Source organism: Leopardus geoffroyi, chromosome C1, assembly GCF_018350155.1.
Source record: "Leopardus geoffroyi isolate Oge1 chromosome C1, O.geoffroyi_Oge1_pat1.0, whole genome shotgun sequence".
NCBI lineage: Eukaryota > Metazoa > Chordata > Mammalia > Carnivora > Felidae > Leopardus > Leopardus geoffroyi.
In genome coordinates, this window is record NC_059328.1 from 200,870,267 (window position 1) to 200,897,982 (window position 27,716).

Genomic DNA, 27,716 nt, shown 5'->3' on the forward strand with positions numbered 1-27,716 from the left:
TTCCGAAATCAGTTTGCCAGAAAAAATCAAGTGAAGGCAGAATGATGAACCCTAACACATTTGTATCACATTTAATTAAAATGTTTGTGTTGTCAATGGAGTACTACGTGGCAATGAGAAAGAATGAATATGGCCCTTTGTAGCAACGTGGATGGAACTGGAGAGTGTTATGCTAAGTGAAATAAGCCATACTGAGAAAGACAGATACCATATGTTTTCACTTTTATGTGGATCCTGAGAAACTTAATAGAAACCCATGGGGGAGGGGAAGGAAAAAAAAAAGAGGTTACAGTGGGAGAGAGCCAAAGCATAAGAGACTCGTAAAAACTGAGAACAAACTGAGGGTTGATGGGGGGTGGGAGGGAGGGGAGGGTGGGTGATGGGTATTGAGGAGGGCACCTTTTGGGATGAGCACTGGGTGTTGTATGGAAACCAATTTGACAATAAATTTCATATATTGGAAAAAAATAAAAATAAAATAAAATGTTTGTGTTGTATACAAAAGGAGAAACATGAAGAAAAGGGAATACTTTGGATAGGAAATCAAGACACAAATCAAGTACTGCAAAGAAATACTATGTATAACTTTATTTTTCTTTTGAATTAAGAAGGCTTATACAAATTTGACTTCATGAACAAAACAAATCACATGTTGATAATCACCAATAAGGCTTTACTGATCCAAAAATATTTGCCATAAGAAATGAGTCACTGTGTATCTCTCGTTTTAAGAATCACAACACTGTCACAATTTAAATTTATTGCCCACCTTTCCAATTAAATAGCAAAATCTTTTGGGAGATGATGATACCTCCATTTTTAATTTGAAATTATTGCATTTTTCAAATATTTTTTCTTAGAAATAAAAAGTAAATCATAAAGTGTGTTAAGTCCATTCCTCAAAAAATCTTTAATCACAGGCTCAACCGTATTGGTTGGGACTTAAAAATGCTTTAATTTCAGGAATAGTTTTTGTACAGGCATGATTGATAACATTAAAAAGGCAGAAAGCAATTGTTCCATGCAAATTATTAGCTCTTATAAAGTACCAAAGTGTATTCTTGAGATGTTAAGGCATCTGGGGACAAAAGACACCTCTAGTTTCCTTGGCTTAGAGCTTGGATTTATTCTTGATAGATTCCTTCATCCTTTTGACAACAGAAATGTCCCCTGGTCCCTCAGGCCAGTTGTCATGATCTGTTAAGTAAGTAGAAAACCTCGCGTCCAACACAAATCTATGAACCTCATTAATCCTCTTGGTTTCCAATAAACCCTCCTATTTTCCCTGGTTCACCCCTCTTCTCAGCGGGAAAAAGAAATCATTAGGACAAATGGCAAAAGTCCTGAGAAAAACCTGCTTTGGAATCCCAGGTCTTCCCTGGACTAGCTCTCTAGCTCTTCCAAATGTGGAGAAGTTACTCTTCCTGAACCTGTTTCCTCATCAATTATCGGGGGGTGTAACAACATCTGTTTTTTAAAGTCATGAAAATTAGGGGCGCCTAGGTGGCTCAGTCAGTGGAGCATCCAACTCTTGATCTTGGCTCAGGTCATGATCTCACAGTTCGTGGGATAGAGCCCCACGTCGGGCTCTGGCTGACAGCATGGAACTTGTTTGGGATTCTCTCTCTCTCTCTCTCTCTCTCTCTCTCTGTCTCTCTCTCTCTCCACCCCTCCCCCCCAAAATAAACAAATAAACTTAAAAACAAATAAATAAAGTGAAAATTAAATGTGACAGCCTGTATATAACACTTGGCATACTGCAGACATTCAAAAAATCCTACTTCCTTAATAACCAGGATGACTTTAAAACCATGCCCTTACTTTGCACTGGGCACATATAGCTGCCTTTCCAGCATCCAGTCCTTCACCCTGTTTCCAGTAACCTCCACTTCCACTTGGGAATCCATGAGGTTCTGGGGAAGTGGCCCCACCTAGGTTACTGACTGAGCTAAGTCAAACAGTGCACTCCATTCCCCTGGCTGTGGTTATTGGTTGAGGATGGCCATTCCCATAAGCTGGTCCAAAACAGAGGGGGTCTCAGAACTCTGCTAGAAATGCTGTAACCAAGTCATTTCCCTCCTCTCTCTCTCTGTCCAGATGGCTGTGAACAAAGAATCATGGCCTGTTAGGGGTCACAGGCAGCCTTCCTGTAACCAGGAGAGTCAATCTTAAGATAAAGCCAATACTGCATTAGCAAAAACAAAGGGAAAAGAAGAAATTTATTGTCCTTGATGAGATCTATGAGCATATGATTCAAGTCCGGCTTGCTTTTCAGTTATTCAGGCCAATAAATTCCTCTACTAGTTAGGTTTGAGCTGCAGCCAAAAGCATCCTGAACCAGGGCTTTCAATGTGCATTATCTAATATAATGCTCCCAACCGTTTATTCAATGAATGCTATAAGTGACTCCACTTTACAGGAAAGAAAGTGGAGGCCTACAGAAATTAATTTTCCCCAAGGCCACACAGCTAATAAGGGCCTAGCCAAGTCTCCATCCCAGGCCTTGTCACACCAGGGCTGGCAATCTTGGTAGGTTGTTTGTTTTTCTGTTTTTTTAATTTTTATTTATTTTTGAAAGAGAGAAAGCACACAAGCTGGGGAGGGGCAGAGAGAGTGAGAGGAAGACAGAGGATCTGAAGCAGGTTCTACACTGTCACTGTAGATTCTGATGCAGGGCTCAAACTCATGAACCATGACATCATGACCTGACCGATGTCTGACACTTAACTGACTAAGCCACCCGGATGCCCCTAGGCTGACAATCTTAAAGAAAAGACTGGACACAAATGCTCAACATTCCCATTCATTATTTGGGGCAAGTATATTCTCGAAAAATAGATGTGGCTGATTTCTCCCAAAATTTCTTTCCCTTTATAAAGGAAAAATGAAAAATACTCTCAACTCCACTGGTGAGGAAAGTGGAGAGCTTCCCTCCCACCCTGACCACTTTAAATACTTTCAGAACACAGAACTGCAAAATGTAGGCATTTCTGTCTTTCCAACCAAGATCCATCCTTAAAACCGTGGTATCTTATGCACATCACCACATTGATGTTATTAGTAAGGAAATGCAGATAGGGGAGGGGAAAATAATAAGTAAGACTGAAGTCCCATATTAATCATTTATTAATGCAAAGAAGGTCTTATGTCTTGATTAGACTGTCAGTATACAGAAGAGTAAGGTGAATGAACCCAGGTCCCAGATATGAAATTGAAATACACATGCATTACATCGATCACGTTTTTTTAAGTTTATTTATTTTGAGAGAGAGAGAGGGAGGGAGAGAGAGAGAACCAGTGGGGGAGGGGCAGAGAGAGAAGGAGAGAAAGAGAGAATCCCAAGCAGGCTCCACACTGTCAGCATGAAGCCCAATGTGGGACTGGAACCCATGAACCCTGAGATCACGACCTAAGCCGAAGTCAGACACTTAACTGACTGAGCCACTCAGGTGTCCTTACATCGATCACATTGCAGTTGCTCGTAGCCACTTACTCAACACTCTTCAGCAACAGTGCAAATATGTCTGCATTTTATATTTGTGTGCAACATCTATATTTGGTTGAGCCGTATAAAACTACTGCTTTTGTATATTAAGAATGGTTGAATACAGCAAATTCATATGGTTTTGCTCGGTCTATATCCCAAAGCTAATGGAAAATAATACCATACCACCCCCCCCCCAACCCCAGCCTACCAGGTCTGATTCTTCTGTTCAGATACACAAGCCGCTTATTAGAGGAACAGAGAAATTAAATCTTAAAAATATGGCAAATATGGCAACCTCTTGCCCCTTTTCTCTCTCCTCCTTATAAATGTATACTCATATATAGTTTTCATGACTAAAATTCCACCAACCTATGCACACACAGGCAACTTTTTAAATAGATAAAGTTGTGTGCTATAATAAAAATATTTAGATATTTTCTTTGACTGGGATCATTTCCTTTAAAGATCACATCAGGAATATAAATATTTTGTACATTTTTGATGTTCCATAAGAGAAAACCCTAATCCCTTTTGTTTTTTTAAAATTTTTTTTAATGTTTATTTATTTTTGAGAGAGAGAGAGACAGAGCATGAGCAGGGGAGGAGCAGAGAGAGGGAGACACAGAATCCAAGGCAAGCTCCAGGCTCTGAGCTGTCAGCACAGAGCCCAATGCGGGGCTCGAACACACAAACTGCGAGATCATGACCTGAGCCAACCAGGCGCCCCTCCCTAAACCCTTTTGTAAGTGCTTAAGAAATTTTGAAAACTTGAACATGAAAAGGCATAAAGTCAGTGACTGCTCATTTCTTGAGTGCTCACCTGGTACATCAAATATTCGCGTATATAGAGACTGGCCCCCGTCCACCTCCACCAACTGTCCAGTGATAAAGGAAGCTGCTGGAGACAGCAGGAAGCAGACTATCGGGGAGATCTGGAAACAGACGAACACACATACAGAAAAGTGGATACAACCCATTTGGGGCTGTTTCCATACCCAAGGAAACATATCTCGAAACCCATGACTGTAACATGAATTCTACAGTCCGTGTGCACCATACTCTGACAGAACAGACAACCACCTTTTTCTATTTGAGCACCATTGAAAACAAAGTGACTAGTGCAGCAAGATAGGAAAGAATCTAGACAGTGTCAAACAAGCTACACGATGTGAATAAGCTGAAAGTGATCACTGTGCTTAATCTTTCCCAAACAACTCCGTTCCTTCCACACCTTTCATTGCCCGCCATAACCCCACTTTTCTTCCTCTTCTTTTTTTCTTTTAATGTTTATTTATTTTTAGGAGAGAGAGAGAGACAGAGCATGAGCTGGGGAGGGGCAGAGACAGACAGGGAGACACAGAATCCGAAGCAGGCTACAGGCTCCGAGCTGTCAGCGCTGAGCCTGACGCGGGGCTCGAACTCACGGAGCGTGAGATCATGACCTGAGCCGAAGTCGGATGCGCAACCGACTGAGCCACCCAGATGCCCCATAACTCCATTTTTCAATGTCATCATATGCCTTTTATAATTTTGTCCCTGAAATAGCCAATGCGTCTATATAACAATAAATTGGCATTGTAGCTTGCTCAGTCAATGGTCTTGCAGGCTGCAAGGCCAGGAACTCAGACTACAGGAGCTTCCTACAAGGGGGACTTCAAGACCCCACTGCATCCCCTAAAAATTCAGAGGTAGATGATGAGTACAGAAACATCTACTCCCAAAACCAAAAAGAAAGAGGACTTATTTCACTGGACATAAAGGAACTCTCTATGAGGCTATTGGCACAGGAGGAGTTTCTCAAAGGGAGATCCCAAACACCTGCATTAGAATCCTTGGGTCCCTACCTGAGACCTTCTAAATTGTAAGCTCTGGGGTTGGAGACCCAGAATCTGCTACTTTATGAAGCTCTCTAGCAGAAGTGAGACAAGGGGGAGGCTAATGGTGCTTAGGGTGCAGTATTTAAGGAGGCACTCACTCTCAGGGCAGACCCTGCCCTTGTGTGACCCTGAGAGTGAGGCACATCCCAAGTTTTATGTCCATGCCTTGCTTTCCTCACCCCAGTCAGGGCTGTGTACCTAGAGTGTTCTCTTACATAGCTATGCCTCTTTGAGACTGTGAGACCCTGGAGGGCAGGCATAGCCTTCTCTCCATCCTTGTGTCCCCAGAAGCACTGGCCACATGACACAGCCCACTTTCCATATGGCTAGTCTGAACTGAGATGTGCTCTACGTGTAAAATACACTCTAGATTTTGAAGACTTGGTCTGGAGAGAAGAGGCAAAATCTATAGAAGAATGTAAAATGATGTTTTAGATACATTGGGTTGAATAAAATTTTATTAATAATATTTAATTAAATTCTTATATATTACATATTGGTTATAACAATATTAATTTTATATTTTTTTACTCTTTTTTTTTAAGTTTATTTGTTTTGAGAGAGAGAGTACGCATGCATGAGAGTGGCAGAGGGGCAGAGAGAGGGGGAGAGAGAGAATTCCAAGCAGGCTCGACACCTAGCGAGGAGCCCAACACAGGGCTCAATCTCACAAACCGAAGGTCATGACCTGAGCCCAAATCAGGAGTCGGATACTCATCCGATTGAGCCACCCAGGTGCCCCTTTACTTTTCTTAATGTGGCTGGTGGTCAGCTTAAAATTACACATGTCACTATTACGGTATTTCTATTGGACAACACTCGTATAGAGAATTAATCATTGAAAAGTTTCCACGTCCCTGAGAAAGGGGAGAGAGTTCTGACCTATGATCAAAAGAAACCACCAGAGCTTGCATTAACCTGTGTTGTCAATCAACAACATCTCACCCGGTGAGTCAGGAAGACTCCACTCCAGTATGCTCCTTCCTGAATGCCAGCCAAACAAAAACCCTCTCTCCCGGGTAATCATGCCCTCCAGAAGTCTGCAAATCCCTAAAACCACACTTGCCCCAGGAAAACAGAAAGAGCCATAGTCTGCTCTGTTCAGAGAGACTGTGCCCGACTAGTAATAAATGTGGCTTCGTGCTGAATTTTGTTTGAAATATTTACTGATGGCCTCATGTGTTTCGTATCAAATAAGCACTTAATAAACAGAATGAAAGCTCTATATGCATCCCTTGCCTAAAACGAAGGGAAGTTACATCACCCAGCTCCTGCTACAGTGTTTTGCCCAGAGACCAGGCACCACTAAATGATACTGAATTGAATTGAAGCTATCTGTTAGGTAAAAGACAGATAAATATTCATAGCTCATGGTTTACTTTAGGAGCTCAACGTGGAGCTAAACTGAACTAATACAATTTTTATAATCACCAAATTAACTAGGCACTATTGTAATATCTTCCAATAGACTCTTCTAAACTTTGATTTTAACAAAATCCATTTGATGGATGGGTTTGAGGAACCAAGCCATTCACAAGAGTTTTATCAATCAGTAAACACTATTAAAAACCAGCAGCCGAGGGCACCTGGATGGCTCAGTCGGTTAAGCGTCCGATTTTGGTTCAGGTCATGATCTCGCGGTCTGTGAGTTCGAGCCCCGCGTCAGGCTCTGTGCCGACAGATCAGAGCCTGGAGCCTGCTTTGGATTGTGTGTCTCCCTCTCTCTACCCTTCCCCATTGCACTCTCTCTGCCTCTCTCTCTGTCTCTCTCTCTCTCTCAAAAGTAAACATTAAAGACTGGCGGCTTGTCTCCACTTCATCTATGTGGGTAACGCCTCTTTTAGCACAGTTACCTCTTAACTTTCTGCTCTGTTTATTAAAGACCCCGGGGATTTTAAATATGCAAGCTGGGGGTTGAATCCCAGTACCATGAGCCATGTATGACCATAGATAAGTTATCGCACCTCACTGGCCCTTAGTTTCTTAATTTCATAAAATGAGAAGGCTCTGCCAAGTGCTGCATTCCTTCCCCCAGAATGTGGAAGGACACCCTAGGAATTCTAGGCCATTCCTTTTAAAAGTACAGCTAGGTTCTGACCCTCCTGACTCTGCTCCAGCGACTGTCACTTAAAAGCCAGCAACTCATTGAAAGCAGTTCAGTTAATGGCCTAGTGTGAACGTTCTGCCCCAGGGAGGATTCGCTGGGGTGATCAGAGTATCTTGGAAACGCGACCTGACCGAGGGATGCCAGGACAATCAGGTAGAGGCACCCCCTTGTTCTGCATCTCCCGGAAGCTCCCACCCTCCCTCCTTCCCCTTCACATCTAAACTATTTGAAGGTTTCACCTACATTAGTCAAAGTATGGTCAGCAAAACCCTGGGCATACCTAAGACCTTTTCAGGTGCTTTGCAAGGACAAAACTGTTTTTGTTATAACACTAACTTTTCATTTGTCTTTTTCACTGTGTTGACATATGCATTAATGACGCCAAAGCAGTGGTGGGAAAAACTCCTGGAGCCTCAGCTCAGAAATCAGCAAATCATGGGAGGAATACAAAGAGGAACCAGGTCCCTAGGCTAGTAGTGGTCATTATATTCTTCACCAGCAAGTACACATGGGGGGAAAGGCCTGTTTCACTTTAGAATATCTTTGATGAAGCAGCAGAATTTATTCATCATATGAATCTCAACCAGTGGGTACACGCCTTCTTAATATCCTGTGTTATAACGTGGGAATTACTCATTAAGCTTCTCTACTGCAGTGGAAGTAGAAGAGTTGTGATCTGAACTAGTCACTCTCTTCATGAAATACAATTTTTCACTGGGATAAATGACTAACATGCTACGGTAATTCCCGCTGGGGTATTTGGCAGCCTTTTTTTTTTTCCCCCCAAAAATGAACAAAGTGAGAATGTCTCTTCAAAGGAAGACAACGTTGTTTTTTCGTGTTTGTTGTCAACAATAAGATCTGAGCTTTCCAGTGAAAATGAGGATTTTGGAAAACTTGCACGTGTCAACATGAGCTTGACAATTTCCTAACACTTCAAGATTTTTCTGAAGAGATCAGTGGTGATATTAACAAACGTGATCTTTTGTGTAAGGGATTTTTTTGATATAATGGATTGCGTGTCGACATCCAGAAGATCTCCATAACTCAGTGAACCAGTTTTTTACCAAAACTGATGCCAATAACTGATGTTATAAAAATCGTGTGTGGCTGAAAGTCCCAAAGTGCAAGAAAGACTAATGGATTTTAATGTAACAGAGCATAAAAGATTCACTCACATGGTTTGAGATTGGTGGCACATTGCAACCTATCTTTAAGAAACAGACACTTGTCAAACATCAAAGAAGAATAGCCACAATTATCTGAAAAGTCCATTAAAATGCTCCTTCCTGGGGCACCTGGGTGGCTCAGTCGGTTGAGCTTCCGACTTTGGCTCGGGTCACGATCTCATGGTTCTTGAGTTCGAGCCCCATGTCGGGCTCTATGCTGACTGCTCGGAGCCTGGAGCCTGCTTTGGATTCTGTGTCTCCCTCTCTCTGTTTCTGCTCCTCCCCCACTCATGCGCGCGCGCTCTCTCTCTCTCTCTCTCTCAGAAATGGATAAACATTAAAAAAAAATAATAAATAAAATAAAATAAAATAAAATAAAATGCTCCTTCCTTTTCCAACTGTACATGTACATGAAGTTGGATTTTCTTCATAGGCTTTAAACAAAACAACATATTGCCAACATATCAAATGCACGTGCAGATAAGAGCCCAGTTGTATTCTATGAGGCCATACATTAAAGAAATTTGTAAAAGTGTAAAGCAAATACAAAAAATGGTTTTCCTTTGCTTTTTAAAATACAGCAATTTTTCATTAAAAATATCATTCATGTTAACACGTAATGCCTTTATTATTTTAAATGAACTGATCAATATTTCTTAAACTTCTCAATTTTGATTTCTGTGCAGTAAATATAGATAATATAGTTCATATAAGTGCAGGGAAATGTTCTGTCCAATGAAAATTTAATCATATCATCTCCTTTGTTAAAATCCTTAAACCCCTCTTAGTTTTCAGAATAGAAATACGAACACCTTGTTTACAACGGCTAATGAAATGTCTGATTTAACAGTACCTCCCAAAAACTTAATATGCAAAACTATTTTACTTCAGGAATTCTAGAAAAGTTACTTCTCACATAAGAGTGCATGTGTGTGTTTAAGGATGTTCACTGAAGAATTACCACAATGCTGAAAATATAAATGGAATCTAAATGTGCAAGAATGGAGACTAATTAAATATATCATGATCTATCCTTAGCAAGCTGCAGAAAAACACACACAGTAGAATCCTATTTGGTAAAAAAAAAAAAGTCAATAAATACAGGTATTTTTGTGTATGCATAGTAAACTTCTGAAAAAATATACATCAAAACGACAATGAAAGCTAGTTTAGGAATTAGAAAACACTTTCTTTTAAGGGTTTTATGGTTTTACTTTCATATTTAGCGTTTTAATATATCTGAAAATGATTTTGTATGTGATACAAGATAGGAGGCCTAATATATATATATTTTTTTAATGTTTCTTTATTTTGAGAGAGGGAGAGAGAGCACACATGCACACATGCAAGTGCAGCAGGGGCAGAAAGAGAGAATCACAAGTCGGCTGCAGCCTCAGCACAGAGCCCTACGTGGGCTTGATCCTCCTGACCATGGGATCAGGACCTGAGCCAAAATCAAGAGTCAGACCCTTAATGGACAGAGCCACTCAGGCACCCCAGCCTAATTTATTTCTAGTTAAACAGCCAGTTGCTGCAAAACTCCTGCTAAATGGTCAATCCTTTCCTCACGGATGTGCAATGTTACTTTCTCCTTATAAACTCCTCGTGTATACATGGTACTGATGTAAGAGTGCATTCTGTGCCACTAACTTTATTTATTTATTATTTTTTTTAACGTTTATTTATTTTTGAGACAGAGAGAGAGCATGAACGGGGGAGGGGCAGAGAGAGAGGGAGACAGAATCGGAAGCAGGCTCCAGGCTCCGAGCCATCAGCCCAGAGCCTGACGCGGGGCTCGAACTCACGGACCGCGAGATCGTGACCTGAGCTGAAGTCGGACGCTTAACCGACTGAGCCACCCAGGCGCCCCATAAGAGTGCATTCTGCTCCACTAACTTCAATCTGTTCCCGTGCCAATACCAGATATTGTATATAAGTATAGCATTATAGTATGTTTTGACATTGGGAAGGTCAAATCCCCTCCATTATTTTTTTCAAAACATTTTTTGGCTGTTTTTGCATAAATATTTTTCTAGACAAACTTTAGAATCGGTGTGTTGAATTCTGAAACTACATTAAACTTATACATTAATTTAGGGAAGCTTGATTTTATTTACTTTTGTTTTTTTACCATTATTTTTTTAAATTGAAGTACAGGAGCGCCTAGGTGGCTCAGTCAGTTAAGCAACCGACTCTCGGTTTTGGCTCAGGTCATGATCTCACGGTTCTTAAGTTTGAGTCTCGCATCAGGCCCCATGCTGACTGTGCAGAGCCTGCTTGAGATTCTCTTTCTCCCTCTCTCTGCCCGTCCTCCACTAGTACTCGCGTGCTCTCTCTCTCCCTCTCTCAAAATAAATAAACTTAAAAAAAAGTGAAGTAGAGTTGACACACAATGTTACATTAGTTTCAGGCGTATGACCTTGTATTTGGCAATTCTGTCTGCTATGCTACGTTCACTGCAAGTGTAGCTACCGTCGGTCAACATACAAAGGGAAACCTGATTTTAATAAAATTGATTCTCTCCATTGAGGAATAGGACATGTCTCTGTTTATTCATTTTTTTTCTGTTTTTTAGTAATACATTTCTTTTTGTTTAGAGCTAAGTTTACACCAGGTATTTCTGTTTTTCCTATTATTGCAGGAAAGGCATCCTTTTTTTCACTATATTTTAAGACTGTGTTTTTAAGACTATATTTTGAGATATTGCTGGCCTTTAATAAGTCTACTGATTTCTACATACTTAAATATGGCCCTTAGAGAAAGCACGTATGGAACTTCACATAGCCATAATCATCTGACTTTGCTTAGGGTCCTGGGTACCAACAAAGGCCATGTGATAAAATAATATAGCTGAAAAGTACAATGAAACATTAAGACCATGCTGTTCTTAATTCACACTGCGTTCAATCCTGAATAAAGATCAGGATCTTTATTCTGTGGGCGTGCAAAGCAGGGAGCCAGAAGATAACAGGGAAAATGGTCTGGTAGCAATGGGAGCACTCATGTCTATCAGCCAACCAGACCGTGTAAAAAAGACACCGAATGTTACAAATTTCCAAAGTATAAAAGAAAGTAATAGGGGGTTGGCTGGCTGGCTCAGTCGGTGGATCATGCAACTCTTGATCTTAGGGTTGTAAGTTCGAGCCCTATGTTGGGTAAAGAGATCACTTAAAAAAAAAAGTAATTAGAATCAATATTATTAGAAATATACATTACCTCCTCAGGAATTCCAATTCGCTTAGCTGGGATTCTCTCAAAGTACGCGGCAAAAATGTCTTCGCCTAAAGGACCATAGTTGTCAACAGCAGTCGGGGAATAAATGATGCCCTATGTTTAAGAATAAAATGAGACAAAATAAAGCACATAAAACTAAATTTTAATCTCAAAGACATCAAGGCAGTCTATTGCCCAATGCCAAAAAGTAAGTGGGTTAATTTTTACAGAAAAGTCAACATTTCTAATATTAATTTTTCTCAATGTTGTCAAAGAAGTGCAGCTACCATGTTACAAATGGATTATCTGAATACTCACTTTGTGACCTCCTCTCCCTTAATAACCAGACGAGCCCTAGATTTTTTCTGAAAAGACTTGCTTTCTAAAAACATAACTGTGTGAATAGATCAGACAGGCACTTAACTAGGAACAGCGGGACAGGGGAGTCTATCTTCTGCTAAACTTCTCTGTTTTATAACAGAAGCCTAGGCTATGGTTATGTGAGACTTAGAAAATGCAGTATTTTCATGGGTTTCCTCTACAGTGAAATCACAAATAAAATATGTGAATCCAGTATAAATAAACCAAAATTTTAATTTTTTTGGAATTCTTTCATTCAGCTTTCAAGGGTTTATAAAGCCAAGAAAATTACTCAAAAACTGTATAACACACAATAAAGCTATTGGTTATGAATCCATCACTACAGCAGAGGTTACAGGAGTGAGTGAGGGAGGAAACCAAAGGGTTTTGGTGGTATTCATTACTCCAAATGATAATGGGGCACTGTACTGGTTTCCAATGACACAATTTGGAACTTTTATTTAAAGAGGATGAAACCTTCTAGAAGTATTAAGGTTTAGACATTTAACCTAAAAACATCTTCTGGAGATATATGTGACTTTGTAACACTAACATACTATTAAATGTTTTCAAGAAATGCACTTCTGGGGGCCAGTATTCGAAGATACCAACACGAAGAATGAAACTGTAATGAATTTTTTCCTACAAATACTTGAGTGTAATACGGGTAAGGTGATGTCAGCTGTGAAGGACTGAAGAGATATGAAATTTCTGGCTAGGAGCCTGCAATTTGTTAAAGATGAGATTTCTCTACTCACTTCAAGTCAGTTCTTGCTTAGTTCCTACCCAGTAGCATGGATAACAATATCTATAAATATAGGGACAGGTCTGTGGATATTATAACCACAGATGTTATAGTTTCGTATATAGGGATGATTACTATCTTAGAAAAAAAACAAGAGACATCACAGAGAAGTGGATTTAGGCTGAGTTTTGCCGGATGAGTGAGATATTTCACATGATCTCTCTCTTGAAGTACATAGCCGGTATGTAATACCCAGGGAAGCTTAAGCTATATCTTATTTCACACACAAAAAAAATGAAATTGAACATATTGTGATTTGAACATAGAGTGATTCCCCCCCCTATAATTTACAGTATGTTGCTGAGAAATTTTCTCTCGACTTCTAAACAATCTTTAACTTGAATTAGACTTCAGATTTTTCTCTCTCTCCTTGTGACGAATTAATGATATACCAAGAAATAACAAAATAATCTGGCAAAATTTGTTCTTTAAAGCCGTGGTTCTCAATCTTCACTGTGCATTTGAATTTCCTAGGTGGCTTTTAAAAATACCAATGCCTGGATTCCATAGTTTGGAGTCAAGTGTACATATTGCTAGTTTTTCAACATTTCATAGATAATTCTAATATATGTCAAGAATGAGAATCATTGGCTTAATTTAACCTTCTTGACAATCTGGTTGTAGATCAAAGAACGCTTCTTTCTGATTTTATCTATTTAAAAAAAAAATTTTTTTTTTAATGTTTATTTATTTTTGAAGGAGAGAGAGACAGAGCATGAGCTGGGAAGGGGAAGAGAGAGACAGGAGACACAGAATCCAAAGCAGGCTCCAGGCTCTGAGCTGTCAGCACAGAGCCCGACGCGAGGCTCAAACTCACAGCCGTGAGATCCTGATCCGAGCCGAAGTCAGATGCTTAACTGACTGAGCCACCCAGGTGCCCCTGATTTTACGTATTTTTAAAAACCAATCTTTTCTAGTATACATGAGTATTAACAAATACCTCTATCAACAACACAAATGGAATCAGAAGAGAACAAGTTGTCAATAGCTTTCATATGGAACGTTTACCTACAGGGGCAACACAGTTGATCCTTATTCCACTGCTGGCCCATTCCACAGCTAAGGTTTTGGTGAGGTTATAAACACCTTCTCTGGCAGCTCCACTGTGCCTTTAGAAGACAAAACATAAAAATTATAACCAGCTTCTGCTGTTTCTCTTGTTAACTGACGGATGTGCCAATGACCTGTCAGAGCCCCGCAGATATATTCTTGTTGAGTCTGTCTTTTTGATCCTTTTTCTGAACACGGGGAAGGGGGGGGGTCCTTCAATGTTAAAGCCAAAACACAGTTATCTGATGGTCAAACAAATCTTACATTATAGGCACACATAACATCCTCCAAAACACCATGACCGTAAAAGAAATATTTTGAAGATCTTTTTATTACATAGAAAAACTAACAAATTGGTAATTTTAAGGGTTACAAATGTGTGGGTTTTGTTTTTTTCTTTTTTTTTTTTTTTTTTTTTTCGAAAGAGAGAGAGAGAGAGAGAGTGTACTCAAGCAGGGGAAAAGGACAGAGGGAGACAGAGAGAGAATCTCAAGCAGGCTCCAGGCTCAGTGCAGAGCCTGATGCAGGGTTTGATCCCATGACCCTGGGATCATGACCTGAGCCAAATTCAAGAGTTGGACACTCAACCAACTGAGCCACCCAGGCACCCCACAAATGTGGTTATTTTTTAAATCAATTTTAGACGATTAGGGATAAGAAATTCATACATTGAGCTAGAAATAGTATCAATAGGCTTTCTAGACACCCCAAAATTTAAATAAATTTTAATATATTTCCAGAAAGTAAGTGCAAAATACTTAGGCCTGCATCCATATGGGATCTCATGCATAAAGTACAGATATAATGTTGCTTAGAATTTCTAATTACAAGGTCCTCAGAACCAAGCGTGTGAAACCCGGGGGTATATCCACTTCTCACTAAAGACCTACAGAGCCCAACCTTCTTGAAGAAAACCTATCTCTGTTCCAGTGTTGTCCGCAGCAACCCTGGCGGGACCCCATGCAGAAGCCAACTTACTTGGTCAAAATCACCCAAGTGATCCCACAACCACCCAACGGGGCCACCACTTCTGTTGCTACTGAATCCAGCAGTCCAGGGTGGATCTACAGAACACGTTCCCGTGTCCTGTCTACTGCCACCAGTGCGAGGAGGGGCTCAATTGCAACACTCAGCTGGGACAGATAATTGAAATTGAAAACACCAGGAGCAAGAAACAGGGTCAGGAAGAGACATGCTTCTATAGAAGCACAACCGAGTCCTGACTCTTTCCTTTGAGGAGGACTAGAGGTGTTTGTCCCCTTGCACTCAGCCCCCTCATCACCAGGGTCACCACGTGAGGTGACCTCCTCATAGAAAAAGGTTCAGCAGTTACAGTGAGCCCCTGAAGAAACAAGTGGCAGATGTTCAGACACTGGTAGGCGCCCGGAGCACCTGGGTGGCTCAGTCAGCTAAGCATCTGACTTCAGCTCAGGTCATGATCTCATAGGTCGTGAGTTCAAGCCCCATGTTGGGCTCTGTGCTGACGGCTTCAGAGCCAGGAGCCTGCTTTGGATTCTGTGTCTCCCTCTCTCTCTGCCCCTCCCCCGCTCATGCTCTGTCTCTCTCTCTCAAAAATAAATAAACATTTAAACAATTTTTTTTAAAAAGAAAGAAAGAAACTGGTAGGTGCCCAAGAGAGAAAGCCGCTAGAATGAGAGACAGAGGTGGAAAATCAGAGACAGATATTAGTGAATCCCCATCAGGACAGAACAGATGCTGGACAATTCAGCTTTGGAGTGATGACTATGTCACAAGAAGTGCTGTTCCAGTCACTCTTCTGCTAAAGGAAACACCGAGAGGCACTGGCATTTATCTGAACTAGGAGTTGAGTAAAATTATATTTTACCATTTCCATGACAAGCTCACATCCTCTTTCAATGACCAATTTCTGTATCAGGTAATATCTGAAACCTCTTGCAGTCTGTGTGAGAACAGATTACAAGTAATAAACTGCCTTGAAGGCTGTCACGTTGCTTCATTTTCTTCCTGTCATTTATAAATAGGAGGCAGGATGATGTACAACTGTCAGTGAATAGAGCACTAACAAATGTTTCAAATGCTTCTGCAACTTACACACATAAAACCATACAGTATGTGCTCTTTTTCACTTGGCTTCTTTCACTCAGAATAATTATTTTGAGATTCCTCCATGTTGTTGCCTGAGCTAATAGCTCATTTGCTCTTATTTCCAAGTAGTAGTCTGTTACATAGATAGACTACAATTGGTGGATTCATTCACCCGCAGATGGGCATCTGGGCTACAAACTGTCTATCCATGCGAAATGGGAGTTAGTTTTTTTGGCTAATCTTTTGCCCTTGTAATCATGAACAATCACCCAAAAGATCAGCAGGTCAGGCTAAACTCCCCCACATAGATGTAACAGAAAAAATGTAACGTCTTAGGCAACATTAAGAAAAATGTGCCAAGGAGCAACGCAGTTCAAACACACACACAAGATATCCAGATAGCCTTTCAACAAATCAAAAGGTGCTCCATTGAGAAGATCATTTCTTGCCTATCAGAGTTGTCCGGAAGTTGTTAACACACATTTTGGGTGAGGCTCTAGGGAACATGCACACTCATATTTTGCTGGTGGGAGTGCAAACTGGAAAGAAATTTGGAAATACCTAGGAGTTTTGTTTTTCTTTTTAAGTTTTTTAAATGTTTTATTTTTGAGAGAGAGAGAGAGAGAGAATGGGGGAGGGGCAGAGAGAGGGAGACACAGAATCGAAAGCAGGCTCCAGGCTCTGAGCTGTCAGCACAGAGCCCAACTCAGGGCTTGAACCCAGGAACAACAAGATCATGACCTAAGCTGAAGTCGGACACTTAACCGACTGAGCCACCCAGGAGCCCCTGGAAATACCTAAAAGCATTTACCTTTCACCTTCACCCAGCAATCCATCTTCCAGAATGTATGGTAAACATATAACTCCACAAATATGAAACAAATATGTACAGTGTTATTCAGTGCAGAATTATTTATAATAGCGAAATGTAGAAACAATATAAATTTCTATTAACTTTGAGATAATATGTGCATTTGGAAAGAGGAATTTGAAAATAAGTCCATAAGTCCATAGTGGTATACCAAAAAAATTTAATGATAATAATGATAATTGTAATAAATATACAGATAAGGAAGGAATGGCTATTGCAAAGAAGTCTTTTTATGAATTACCAGCTAATAAATATAGAAGCAATTATGAAATCAGAAAAATTAACATTGCCCCACCATTAACGTAATAAGTGATTCAGGTAAGAATCACCAGTGGTTGCAAAAATCATGATGGAAAACAGAATATTCCCGCAATACCAAAATATCACCCTATAGATTACAGATGATGGACTAATAATAAAGGAATTCAGATCACTGTCTTACTTAGTTAAAAGGTTTTTTTCTGGGATGAGAAAGGATAGAGCATTCAACTTTGTACCTTATGCAGTTTTGTATATATATAAAAACTAGCATGCATGTTTTTATAACACTAAGACCTATTTCATAAAACATTCTATGTTGGAAAATAAAATTTTTTTCATAAAAAAATGGAAGGAATCAGAACTTATAAAAGACATGAAGGAAATCAGCAAAACGAATTTTTTTCTAAACCAGACTTTTTACCTGCTAAACGTGTGGTCTTCAAGTAGCTTCCTGGCACATTGTTTTTCTCTTTGTTCTATGTGGATGTCCTTTTAGATTATTATGAAAGAATCTACTGAGCCAGTACAGGAAATTAGTTCATTGATGGACTTTAAAAAAAAAATCAGTTTCCAACATAATATTTTACCAAAATCAGAATAAGAGTGAAATATGTCAAATTCCACTATGGAGTAACAATTCAGCAGTTCTGTCTAAAAATGAGTAGGCATATTCACAGTATTCTAATCTAAATTAGCCTAGATTAGTTTTATTTCCACACGTTAACAAAAAAAGATATCTCCAGAAAATGATGACAAGTTTAGCGACATCTGGATAAGGATTACTGGATAAAATATAGAACATTCCGTTAAATTTGAATTTCAGATAAATAACAACAACAACAACAACAACAAAACTTTAGCATAAAGATGCCCCATGCAATATTTGGGACAGACTTATAATAAAAAATGTAATGGAGCATCTGTTTTTCTTTTCTTGGTAAATCTGGCAAGTCTCATATGGATGGAAATTTTTTGGAAGTACATTTTCAACATTCAAATAAAGGGAATAGCTAAGTATTGAGATTGAAACTTATTAAAGGATTAAGGATCGTGACTTATGACGTTTTCTCCACCCTACTCCCCCCTATTCAGAAGACAAAACCCAAAGATATAGAAAAATATACATGTATGTATGTGTGTGCTTACCCAAATCCCGGGAATCCATTCCTAGTAAGGACAGTGATGTTGACAATAGACCCTCCATGTTCTTTCATCCACGAGCTGTAAACTGCAGGAAAAAGACCAGTGACAAACCTGTGACTCTCATCCCCTGTCCCAGCATGTTGCTTTTTATTTTAAAATTTTTAATTTCCATTTCCTTTTTATAAAAAGCCTGATTGGGCATAATGTAGGGATCACAAAATTCATCCACTTCATGTGTACAACTTCAAGACTTTTAATAAATATACAGAGTCATGGAAGCACCATCACAATCCAATTTTAGAATATTTCCATTACCCCCCAAAAGTTCCTTGGTACCTTTCTGCAGTTCAAGCCATCACCAAGCAAACCCTCATCTACTTTCTGTTTATATAAATTTGCCTTTTCTGAACATTATGTATAAAGTAAAACACACAATATGTGGTCTTTTGTGTCTGGCTTCTCTCACTTAGAATAATGTTTGTGAGCTTCATCCAGGCTGTAACATATGTCAAGAGTTAACTTTTCTTGCCGAATAGTATTCCATTGAATGGATATGCCATATTTCATTTATCCATTCACCAGCTGATGAACGTTTGGATTGTTTCCACTTTGAGGTGATTATGAATACAAACCTTTATGTGGACATATGTTTTTATTTCTCTTGGGTGGAAGTGCTGGGTCATATCATATGGTAACTGTAGGTTTAACTTTTTAAGAAACTGCCAGACTATTTTCCAGTGTCTCCACCATTTTACATTCCTACCAGAAATACATGAGGGTTCCAGTTTCCGCACACTGTTATTGTCTAACTTTCTGATTACAGCCATTCTAATGGGTATGAAAGGATATTTCACTGAGATTTTTTTTTAATGCTTTTATTTATTTCTGAGAGAGAGAGAGAGAGACAGAGACAGAGACAGAGCAAAAGTGGAGGAGGGGCAGAGAGAGAGAGAGAGAGAGGGAGACCCAGAATCTGAAGAAGGCACCAGGCTCTGAGCTGTCAGCACAGAGCACGATGCGGGGCTGGAACCCATAACCACGAGATCATGACCTGAGCCGAAGTAACGCACTTAACCAACGGAGCCGCCCAGGTGCCCTTCACTGAGCTTTTGACTGGCATTTCCCTAATGACTAATGGTGTTGAGAATCTTCTGATGTACTTGTTCATCATTTATATATATTCTTTGGTGAAATACCTATTTAAATCTTTTGCACATTTTTTAATTGGTTTGTTTTCTTAACATTGAATTATAAGAATTCTTTTTACATTCTGGATACAAGTTCTTTATCAGATATGTGATTTGAAATCTCTTCTCCCAGTTTATGGCTTATCTTTTCATTTTCTTAATGTTATCTTTTGAAGCACACACGTGTAATTCTGATTAAGTCCAGCTCATCAGTTTTTTTACCTTATGCATGGTATTTTGGGTGGCGTATCTCAGGACTCATTGCCTAAGCCAAGGTCATAAAGATTTTGTCCTTTGTTTGCTTCTAAAAGTTACAAAATTTTACTTTTTGCTTTTAGGCCCACGGTCCATTTTGCACTTTGGGTTTGCTTTCACTTATGGTGTGAAGTAAGGGTCTTTTTCTTGTATGTGCATATCCGACTGTCCAAGCACCATCTGTTGAAAAGACTATCATTTCCCCAAACAAATGCCTCGGTCCCTTTGGCAAAAATCGTAAATATAACGGTTTGACCACAAATATAAGGATTTATTTCTGGACTGTCAAATCTGTCCCAATGATCTATGCATCTGTCCTTATGCTAGTACCACCCTGTCTTGAAACCAAGAAGTAGAAGTCCTCCAACTTTCCTCTGTTGCAAAACCGTTATTTCTGAAAAATTTCGAAAATTTCTAAAAATTTTGTTATTTCTGGCTATTCTGAGTCCTTTGCACTTCCATGTGTATTTTAGGATCTGTTTGTCAATTTCTGCAAAAATAATAGAGACTGCACTGAACCTACAGATCAACTTGGGAAAAACTACCATCTTAACAATATTGTATTTTCTAATTCACAACCATCAAATGTTTTCCCATTTATTTTCATTTTCTTTCATTTCTGGCAGCAATGTTTTGTAGTTTTTAGATACGAGTCATATCCTTTTCTATTCTATCCTTTAACTTCATTCTTTAAGTATTTTACCTTTTTGAAGCCCCATTTGATATTTAGCCATCAAGTCCATTCATATAAATCAAGACAACGCCAGAGATGTTCCCTCAAGACTAGCTTTAACAGAAACCTAATTTTTAATGATATTTATTTATTTTTTTAAATGTTTATTTATTTTTGAGGGAGAGAGAGAGAGAGAGGCAGAGTACAAGCGGGGAGGGCAGAGAGAGAGAGAGAGAGGGTGGCACAGAATCTGAAGCAGCTCCAAGCTCTGAGTTGTCAGCACAGACCCTGACATGGGGCTTGAACTTAGGAACCCCAAGATCATGATCTGAACTGAAGTTGGACACTTAACCGACTGAGCCACCCAAGTGCCCCAGAAATCTAATTTTTAGAATGTAAAGGCCAGAGAACAATTCAAGACCCTCCTACTAAAAGTTCAGGCAAAAATAAGAGTGCCTTCCAATTATTACTTAATGCTTTCTAGTGAGTTCTGACCAATTCATAGAGTATGACAGAAAAAGCAGGTAAAGCCACTAGAAAAGAAGATATCAAATACAGTATTTTAAAATTCTAAGACAATTCTTTCATATTATTTTCACATTATTAATTTTTTTAGATTTTATTTTTAAGTACTCTCATCACCCAACATGGGGCTCGAACTCATAATCCTGAGATTAAGAGTCACGTGCTCTACTGACTGAGCCAGCTAGGTGCCCCTATTTTCACATTTTTCAAACTGGGATATGTCTTACAGTTGGTAGCTTCTTAAGATACACAAGGCACTGTTTGTACTTTCTTAGTGATATACAAAATGGTGCATTTCTGAATTGACTATATCTTTGACTCAATGAAATACAGTATTTATTTTTAGACAACATGATTGTACGTCTAAAACACCCAAAAGACTAATTAAAAAAAAAACTGTTAAAGCTACAAATTGCTAGATAAAGTTACAAGCTCAGCTTGAAAAAATAATTCTTCTATAAACCAACAATAATCCAGTTGAAAAATAATTGGGAAACAGCCCATTCAAAATAGCAAGAGTCATCAAAAATACCTAAGCATAACTTTAATTTAAAAAAATATATGAGTTCTATATGACAAAAACCACAAATCTTTGCCAAAAAATATAAAATAAGTATCTATTAATAGAAAGACATGCCATTATGATATATTCATTACTTAGGGTAATAATTTCACAGGTAGACACATTTGTCAAAGCTGATTACATTACACTTTAAATGTTAATTTAATATTTTTACCTCAATAAAGTTGTAAAATGTGAAAAAAAAAAAAGGAAGACATGCCATTATGGAAAGACAATATTTAAACATGGTAACTATTTTCAAATTATTGACAAATTTAACACAATTCCAATCAAATTCCCCACCAGGATTTTTGAGGAAAAAACCTGAATATAAAATTCGTCTGAAAGAATAAAAGGTCATGAATAGCCAAGAAAAAGTTTGAAAATGAAAACAAATAAAGCACTGCGTGCCATACTGAATATCTAAAAAACTTATTAAGAAAAAAAAAGAAAGGGGAATAAGTTTATTTAAATGACCCTAACACAGTCTTTCTGCTTCTGTTAGCACTCTGACATCATTTTTGTTTTTCCCCTGACAATTTTCCTGGGTATTACAGGAATATTTCTTCACGCTATTTGAGAGAATCAGACGCCAATCACAAGTGCAGCTTATTTCCCTGTGCTTCAGACCAACTGGCTATAAATCAGAAGTTCCTATGAGCTCTTCCTTGGATTTGACTAATCTGCTCTTGAACTCAGGAAACTAGTTCACTCACTAAATTACCCATTTGTTACAAAGCATATTAAGGGATATGAACCACAGGCAGATGAAGAAATACACAGGGCAACGTCCTGAACAAAGAAGCTTCCGTTCTGTGGAGTTTGAGCCTGGTATGGTGTCACATGTTCTGATTACCAACCCTATCCTTTGATTTTTCAGAGTTGTGACTAATTAAATCTTTGGCCACTGGTCACTGATTTGACCTTCACCCCTCTGCTGCCCAGAAATCAGTGTTGGTTCCCTACCAACCAGCTCGTACCCCATCTTTAGGGAATTTCCCAAAGTCACCTCATTAACATACTCAGTTGTGGTTGAACAGGGCTTGTTATGAATAACAGACACTCATTTCACCCTTAAGGTCCTAAAGCCATTTCAGGTACTGAAGACAAGAAGACCAAGTGTTATATAACAAAAGACTCTCCCATTGTTCTTAATGCTCAGGAAATTCCAAGGGCCAATGGGAGCTATGAACCAGGAACTGGAGACACTCACCACAACACATGACTTTCATGTGTATCCATATATTATAAATACTGCCAAATTACTATCCAGAAAGGGAACAATTTACATCCCTGTGTTGTATGGGAGTGAACCAGGGCAGTAAATGTTGATGATATGGAGTTTCTGCGCCTCTAACAATTCTCTTTCAAGATTTTCTATAATCTTTAAATAAGGACACTTTGACTTTTTTGGGTTACTGATCATACTTGCCTGCTTTGCACATGTAGAAAGTGCCCGTCAAGTTGGTTTCGATCACAGCATGCCATCCCTTTGCACTGATGTGTTCTGTAGGAGACATGAACTGGCCTCCTCCATTGTTGACCAAAAAATTGATCTTACCATAAATATCTAAGGTGGATTTGATCAAACTGTTCACCTGAAGAAAAATGTTAAGAGTAAGCTGGTTAATAACCTAACTTGCTACTTGGACTGATAGCTTGCTCTAGAGAGAAAACTTGCAGTCTGTAACGGGAAATGGTAACTCTGAGTACCATAATACCCACAGATCAGAAAACTAAATTGGTAATTCTGATGACAAGATTTAGCCAAGAGCCTGGATCACTTCTGAATACAAGCCTCCTGAATACAAGCACTTCTGAATTTGTAAGCTGTAAACCCAGAATAATGAATAGTACTAAAATAGGTTAATGTCAACATTAAGAAATGACTTAAAAGGGGTGCCTGGATGGCTCAGTTGGTAGGGCATGTGACTCTTGATCTCAGGGTTGTGACGTCGAGCCCGATGTTGGGTGTAGAAATTAATGATTACTTATAAACAAAACTTTAAAAAATTAAAAAAAATTTTTTTTTAAAGAAATGACTTAAAGGGCAAAGGGCACAAAAGGTAATCTCACTGAGACCACATCCTTTCTTTGCTTCCTGATCTTGTTTCTCTCCATCTCCTTCTCTGGACATAATTCACTCAGTAAATCATGGCAAAAGAATCTCTTTCATAGGCTCTGCTTTTAGTTAACCTCATCTAAGACAGTTACCACAGGAACATCTGTAGCACAGGTTTAGAAGCTACTACTATAAATTAAAATAAATGAATAAATGATATAGACATATTTGTATTACCTCCTCTTCTTTGCGAATGTTGCATTTTATGGGAGTGACCTGAGCCTGGTTGGTGTGGGGCAGGCTGGCTTTCAGTTCTTTTGCAGTCGATTTTAATCTATCAAAGTTACGAGATGCAATGACCACATTACACTCTGAAAAGAAAACAGAGAACAAGTAAATATGCTTTCACTGGTTGTCTAAATTTTTTTTAACTTTTTTTCAATGTTTATTTATTTTTGAGAGAGAGAGACAGAGCATGAGTGGGGAAGGAGCAGAGAGAGAGGGAGACCCAGAATCAGAAGCAGGCTCCAGGCTCTGAGCTGTCAGCACAGAGCCCGACGTGGGGCTCGAACCCACGAACCATGAGATCATGACCTGAGGTGAAGTCAGACACTTAACCGACTGACCCACTCAAGTGCCCCATTGATTGTCTAAATTAAAAAAAATATATATTAATGTTTAGGAAATATTTCACGTGTTCCCATAAAAAAGATTAAAAAAAAAAAGATGGGTCGGGACTTCTGCTTCTGGTTACAACGGAGCATCAATAACCAAGTTTACCCTCCAGACCGAAACAACTGAAGAACTAGACAAAGTATATACAACAATGGTTTTCAGGCACAGGACACGGGTACCATGACGCAGCGATCTCAGAGAGTGGAAACAAACACTGTGAGTCCTATGATCATTCCAGCTTACTGCCTGGAGACAGTGTCCAAGGTACAGCACAGGGAGGAGGAGGAAACCATTCAGAGCCCAGGAAGAGACGAAGATGGGAGTCCAAGAGGCCAAAACTAGGTTACATAGGGCAGAGAGAGAAGATAAGTCACAGAGCAATAACTCCAGAGATCTGCAGAGTTCCCTCAAATATTCAGCTGAGCATTGAACAGCGCATTGAGTGAAAAAAACTATCCAAGGCTGGGGAAAGAACCAGCCCAAAGGAGCAGAAACAACAGACCCTGACATTCACACAGCACTGAGAATAGTGTTCCCACCAGGCAAACCTTTCAGGGGCCAATGGGAAAAATACGCAGAAGAGTATGGCCTCAGTAGTGAAGCAAAATTAGCCCTAGGTTAAAGGCCATTCAGGTCAACACTTAACATACAACAAGCCTCTCCTAAGATATCAAACTGTTTCCAAGCAACTTAAGTGCATCTTAAAACAAAACTCAAGAATATACAAATAACCAGCATTGAACAAGGTAAAATTCAAATGTCTATCATCCAGCAAAAATTTTACCAGTCATGCAAAGAAGCAGATAAATAGAACCCATAATGAGGAGAAAAGTCAATTAATAAAAACAGAACCAGAAATGGCACTGACAACAAAATTAAACAAATTCGTGATAAAGAGAAAAATATTAAAAGCAGTCAGAGAAAAAGAACAGAACAAAAAGACAAGGAAGACAGAAGACTTCTTTTTCAGAAATATTGCAAGCCAGAAGACAGTGGAAATGGCTCGAAAGTACTGGGGAGGGGCAGAGGGTGGGCATTTGGGAACCCAGAAATCTTGACCCAGTGAAAACAGTTTTCAGAAATAATGACAACATGAAGACCTGTTCACACATATAACAGCTGGAAGAGTTCATTAAAGCAGACCTGTATTACTTAAAAGAGTAAAGGAAGTCTTTCAGATGGAAGGACAATGATACAGATGGAAATCTAAATTACCAGAAACGCCAATTATGTGAGTAAATACAAAGACTTTTCTTCTTTCTATTCAAGTCTCTTTACTTTTTTTTTTTTTTTAATGTTTATTTATTTTGATGGGGCAGAGAGAGAGAGTATCCCAAGCAGGCTTTGCACTGTGAGTGCAGGGCCCGATGAAGGGCTTGGATCCCATGAATCGTGAGCTCATGACCTGAGCTGAAATCAAGAGCCAGATGCTTAACTGACTCAGCCACCCAGGTACCCCTATTCAAATCTCTTTAAAAGGTGGAGATTGTTTAAAGTAAAAATGGTAACAATGCACTGTAGGATTTATAACCTATGTAAAAATAAATGTGTGGGAACAACAGTGTGATGGGCAAAAAAGGTGAAATAGCAGTACAGGCAGTCCTTCTTTTGCTCAGCTCTAACACGCACGAATTTCAATTGTGTAAGCTTAGTTGAACAACATAAATCCCTCAGCAACATGGTTCAAACTTCAGTTACCATGACATATTAACGGTGAGTAATTGTATAAAATACAAGCTGTTCCGTCCACAAATCACCATTGAATAACAGATGCACATCATGATCAGTGACTAATCATGTCACTTCTTTCAATGTCTGGCCATGATTGGGCACCATGCATGCTTTCTTCAATTCACACACAGACAGCAAAGAAATACAGTTGTGTTGTGTCCGGGTCTCCCAGTGATAAGCCTATGATTCAAAGAGGGCTGGTCCAAAAAGATGAAAATACAACAAAGAAATAAAATTGGTAACACTGGAAGTGAAATTAGAATTGAATGGAAAGGGAGTTATAAGAGGAATAGTCATTCAGGGGTATACTGACACTGCCATCAGTGTTTTCCTGAAGTACAAATTCTAAGCTATGACATACTGGAATATCTATTCACCTTACTGAGTGAAAATGAACCTTAGTGTCCACTGTCGCCTGATGTCTTAGCTCCTCCTAAAGAGAATGCTTCCCTTTTTTCATAGACAAATATATAAATGTATCAGAAATACTGGCCAAGGCAGCCTCAGAGCACATAGAGCGAGAAGCCTTGCCAACTCTGGACTTCTCAGAGGTACACAGATTTTAATTAAACTATACTGATAATTACAACTATATTGATAACTCTCCTCTTTCTCCCTCACCAAGCCGAGGCTGGTAGTCCCTTCTACATGCTACTATACCCCTGTCCTCACCCTAACACAGTATTTAAGCCCGTGTTACATTGTAATGACCTGTTCTTAAGAGTCTCCCCCACACGCTGGCTGTCACCCCCAGAGGATAGGGACCTGTTGTTACCATAATCGTTACACTAGCACAAAGTCCACATTCAATATACACATGTGGAATAAATGGAGTTTATAAAGGTAAACAGTAAGAAGGGTCTCCACGTGACCACAATTATTTTAGTTGTATGGGATGAGCGAGCTTCTGCATATCAAAAGAAGGCACTTAAAGAAAACTATTTTTCAAGTTCACGTTGTAATTTAGTAATCTCCAATAGAGACAACTTTTGGAAATTCTGATGGGCATTCTGAAAGCTTTACAAAGCAAACACTGAAAAGATTCACCATGGGTTCCTAGTAAAACAAGACTAACTTTAAAACAGAATTAAATTTATCAAAATACAAATACTTCCACAGCATGTTCCCAAAGGTGTCCTTATTCCCCACTTTGGGCAATGTATCTTTGATTCTAACGGTTCCCTTTAGCTTACAAACAATGGTTTCATTACTCAACGTTTCCCCACAATTTCTTAGGAAGGACTCTCTTCTTGCCCTCCCCCGCCCCCGCTCTGGTTTCAAGTTCACCCACGTCTCCAGCTTCTTTGCTTAGCAAGTCCAGGTCTCTGGGCGGTGCCTAGTAGCTCCAGGCACCCCGACCCCAGGTTATGCCAGGGTATCTCTGCGTTGTCTGGCCCAGGGGCTTGCTCACGTACCCAGGTTCAGGAGCTCGGTGGCGATGGCCTTTCCGATACCCGTGGCCCCGCCGGTGACGATTGCCAATCGGTCCTTCAGCAAGCCGGCCGCCAAGCAGCTCTTGCCCCCTCCCGAAACGCCCATCTCCATGGCGCGTCCGAGTCCCAGGAGCACTAAGGTCCCTCAGCCTGGGAGGTAAGCGGGGCCTTTAGTTACTGGTCAGCCCTGGCCCCGCCCCCGT

At 39.5% G+C, this 27,716-nt stretch overlaps 1 protein-coding gene across 2 annotated transcripts; it reads right to left on the reverse strand.

Moving 5' to 3' along the window:
• Positions 1–560: 560 nt before the first annotated feature.
• Positions 561–27,687, reverse strand: PECR (peroxisomal trans-2-enoyl-CoA reductase). 2 transcript variants are annotated; one of them, XM_045481167.1, is made up of 8 exons: positions 27,496–27,687; positions 23,912–24,045; positions 23,045–23,210; positions 18,414–18,495; positions 14,031–14,127; positions 11,857–11,967; positions 4,308–4,419; positions 561–1,197 (listed from the first exon to the last, which is right to left on the reverse strand). In XM_045481167.1, the coding sequence occupies exons 1-8, from the start codon at positions 27,623–27,625 to the stop codon at positions 1,112–1,114; spliced, it is 918 nt and encodes a 305-aa protein (XP_045337123.1). In that variant the 5' UTR covers positions 27,626–27,687; the 3' UTR covers positions 561–1,111. The 2 variants fall into 2 exon arrangements, with proteins under 2 accessions (XP_045337123.1, XP_045337124.1); XM_045481168.1 differs by lacking the exon at positions 4,308–4,419 and having other exon boundaries at positions 27,496–27,684.
• Positions 27,688–27,716: the final 29 nt, after the last annotated feature.

Bases quoted from the DNA above. Each gene is read 5' to 3' on its own strand.
- PECR (XM_045481167.1), bottom strand. From the start codon at position 27,625: ATGGAGATGGGCGTTTCGGGAGGGGGCAAGAGCTGCTTGGCGGCCGGC. The intron at 18,496-23,044 runs GCAAGTATGATC...TTTTTCCTGCAG, and splicing joins TTTCTACATGTGCAAAGCAG to TTTACAGCTCGTGGATGAAA. The intron at 14,128-18,413 runs GTAAGCACACAC...TGTCTTCTAAAG, and splicing joins AATGGATTCCCGGGATTTGG to GCACAGTGGAGCTGCCAGAG.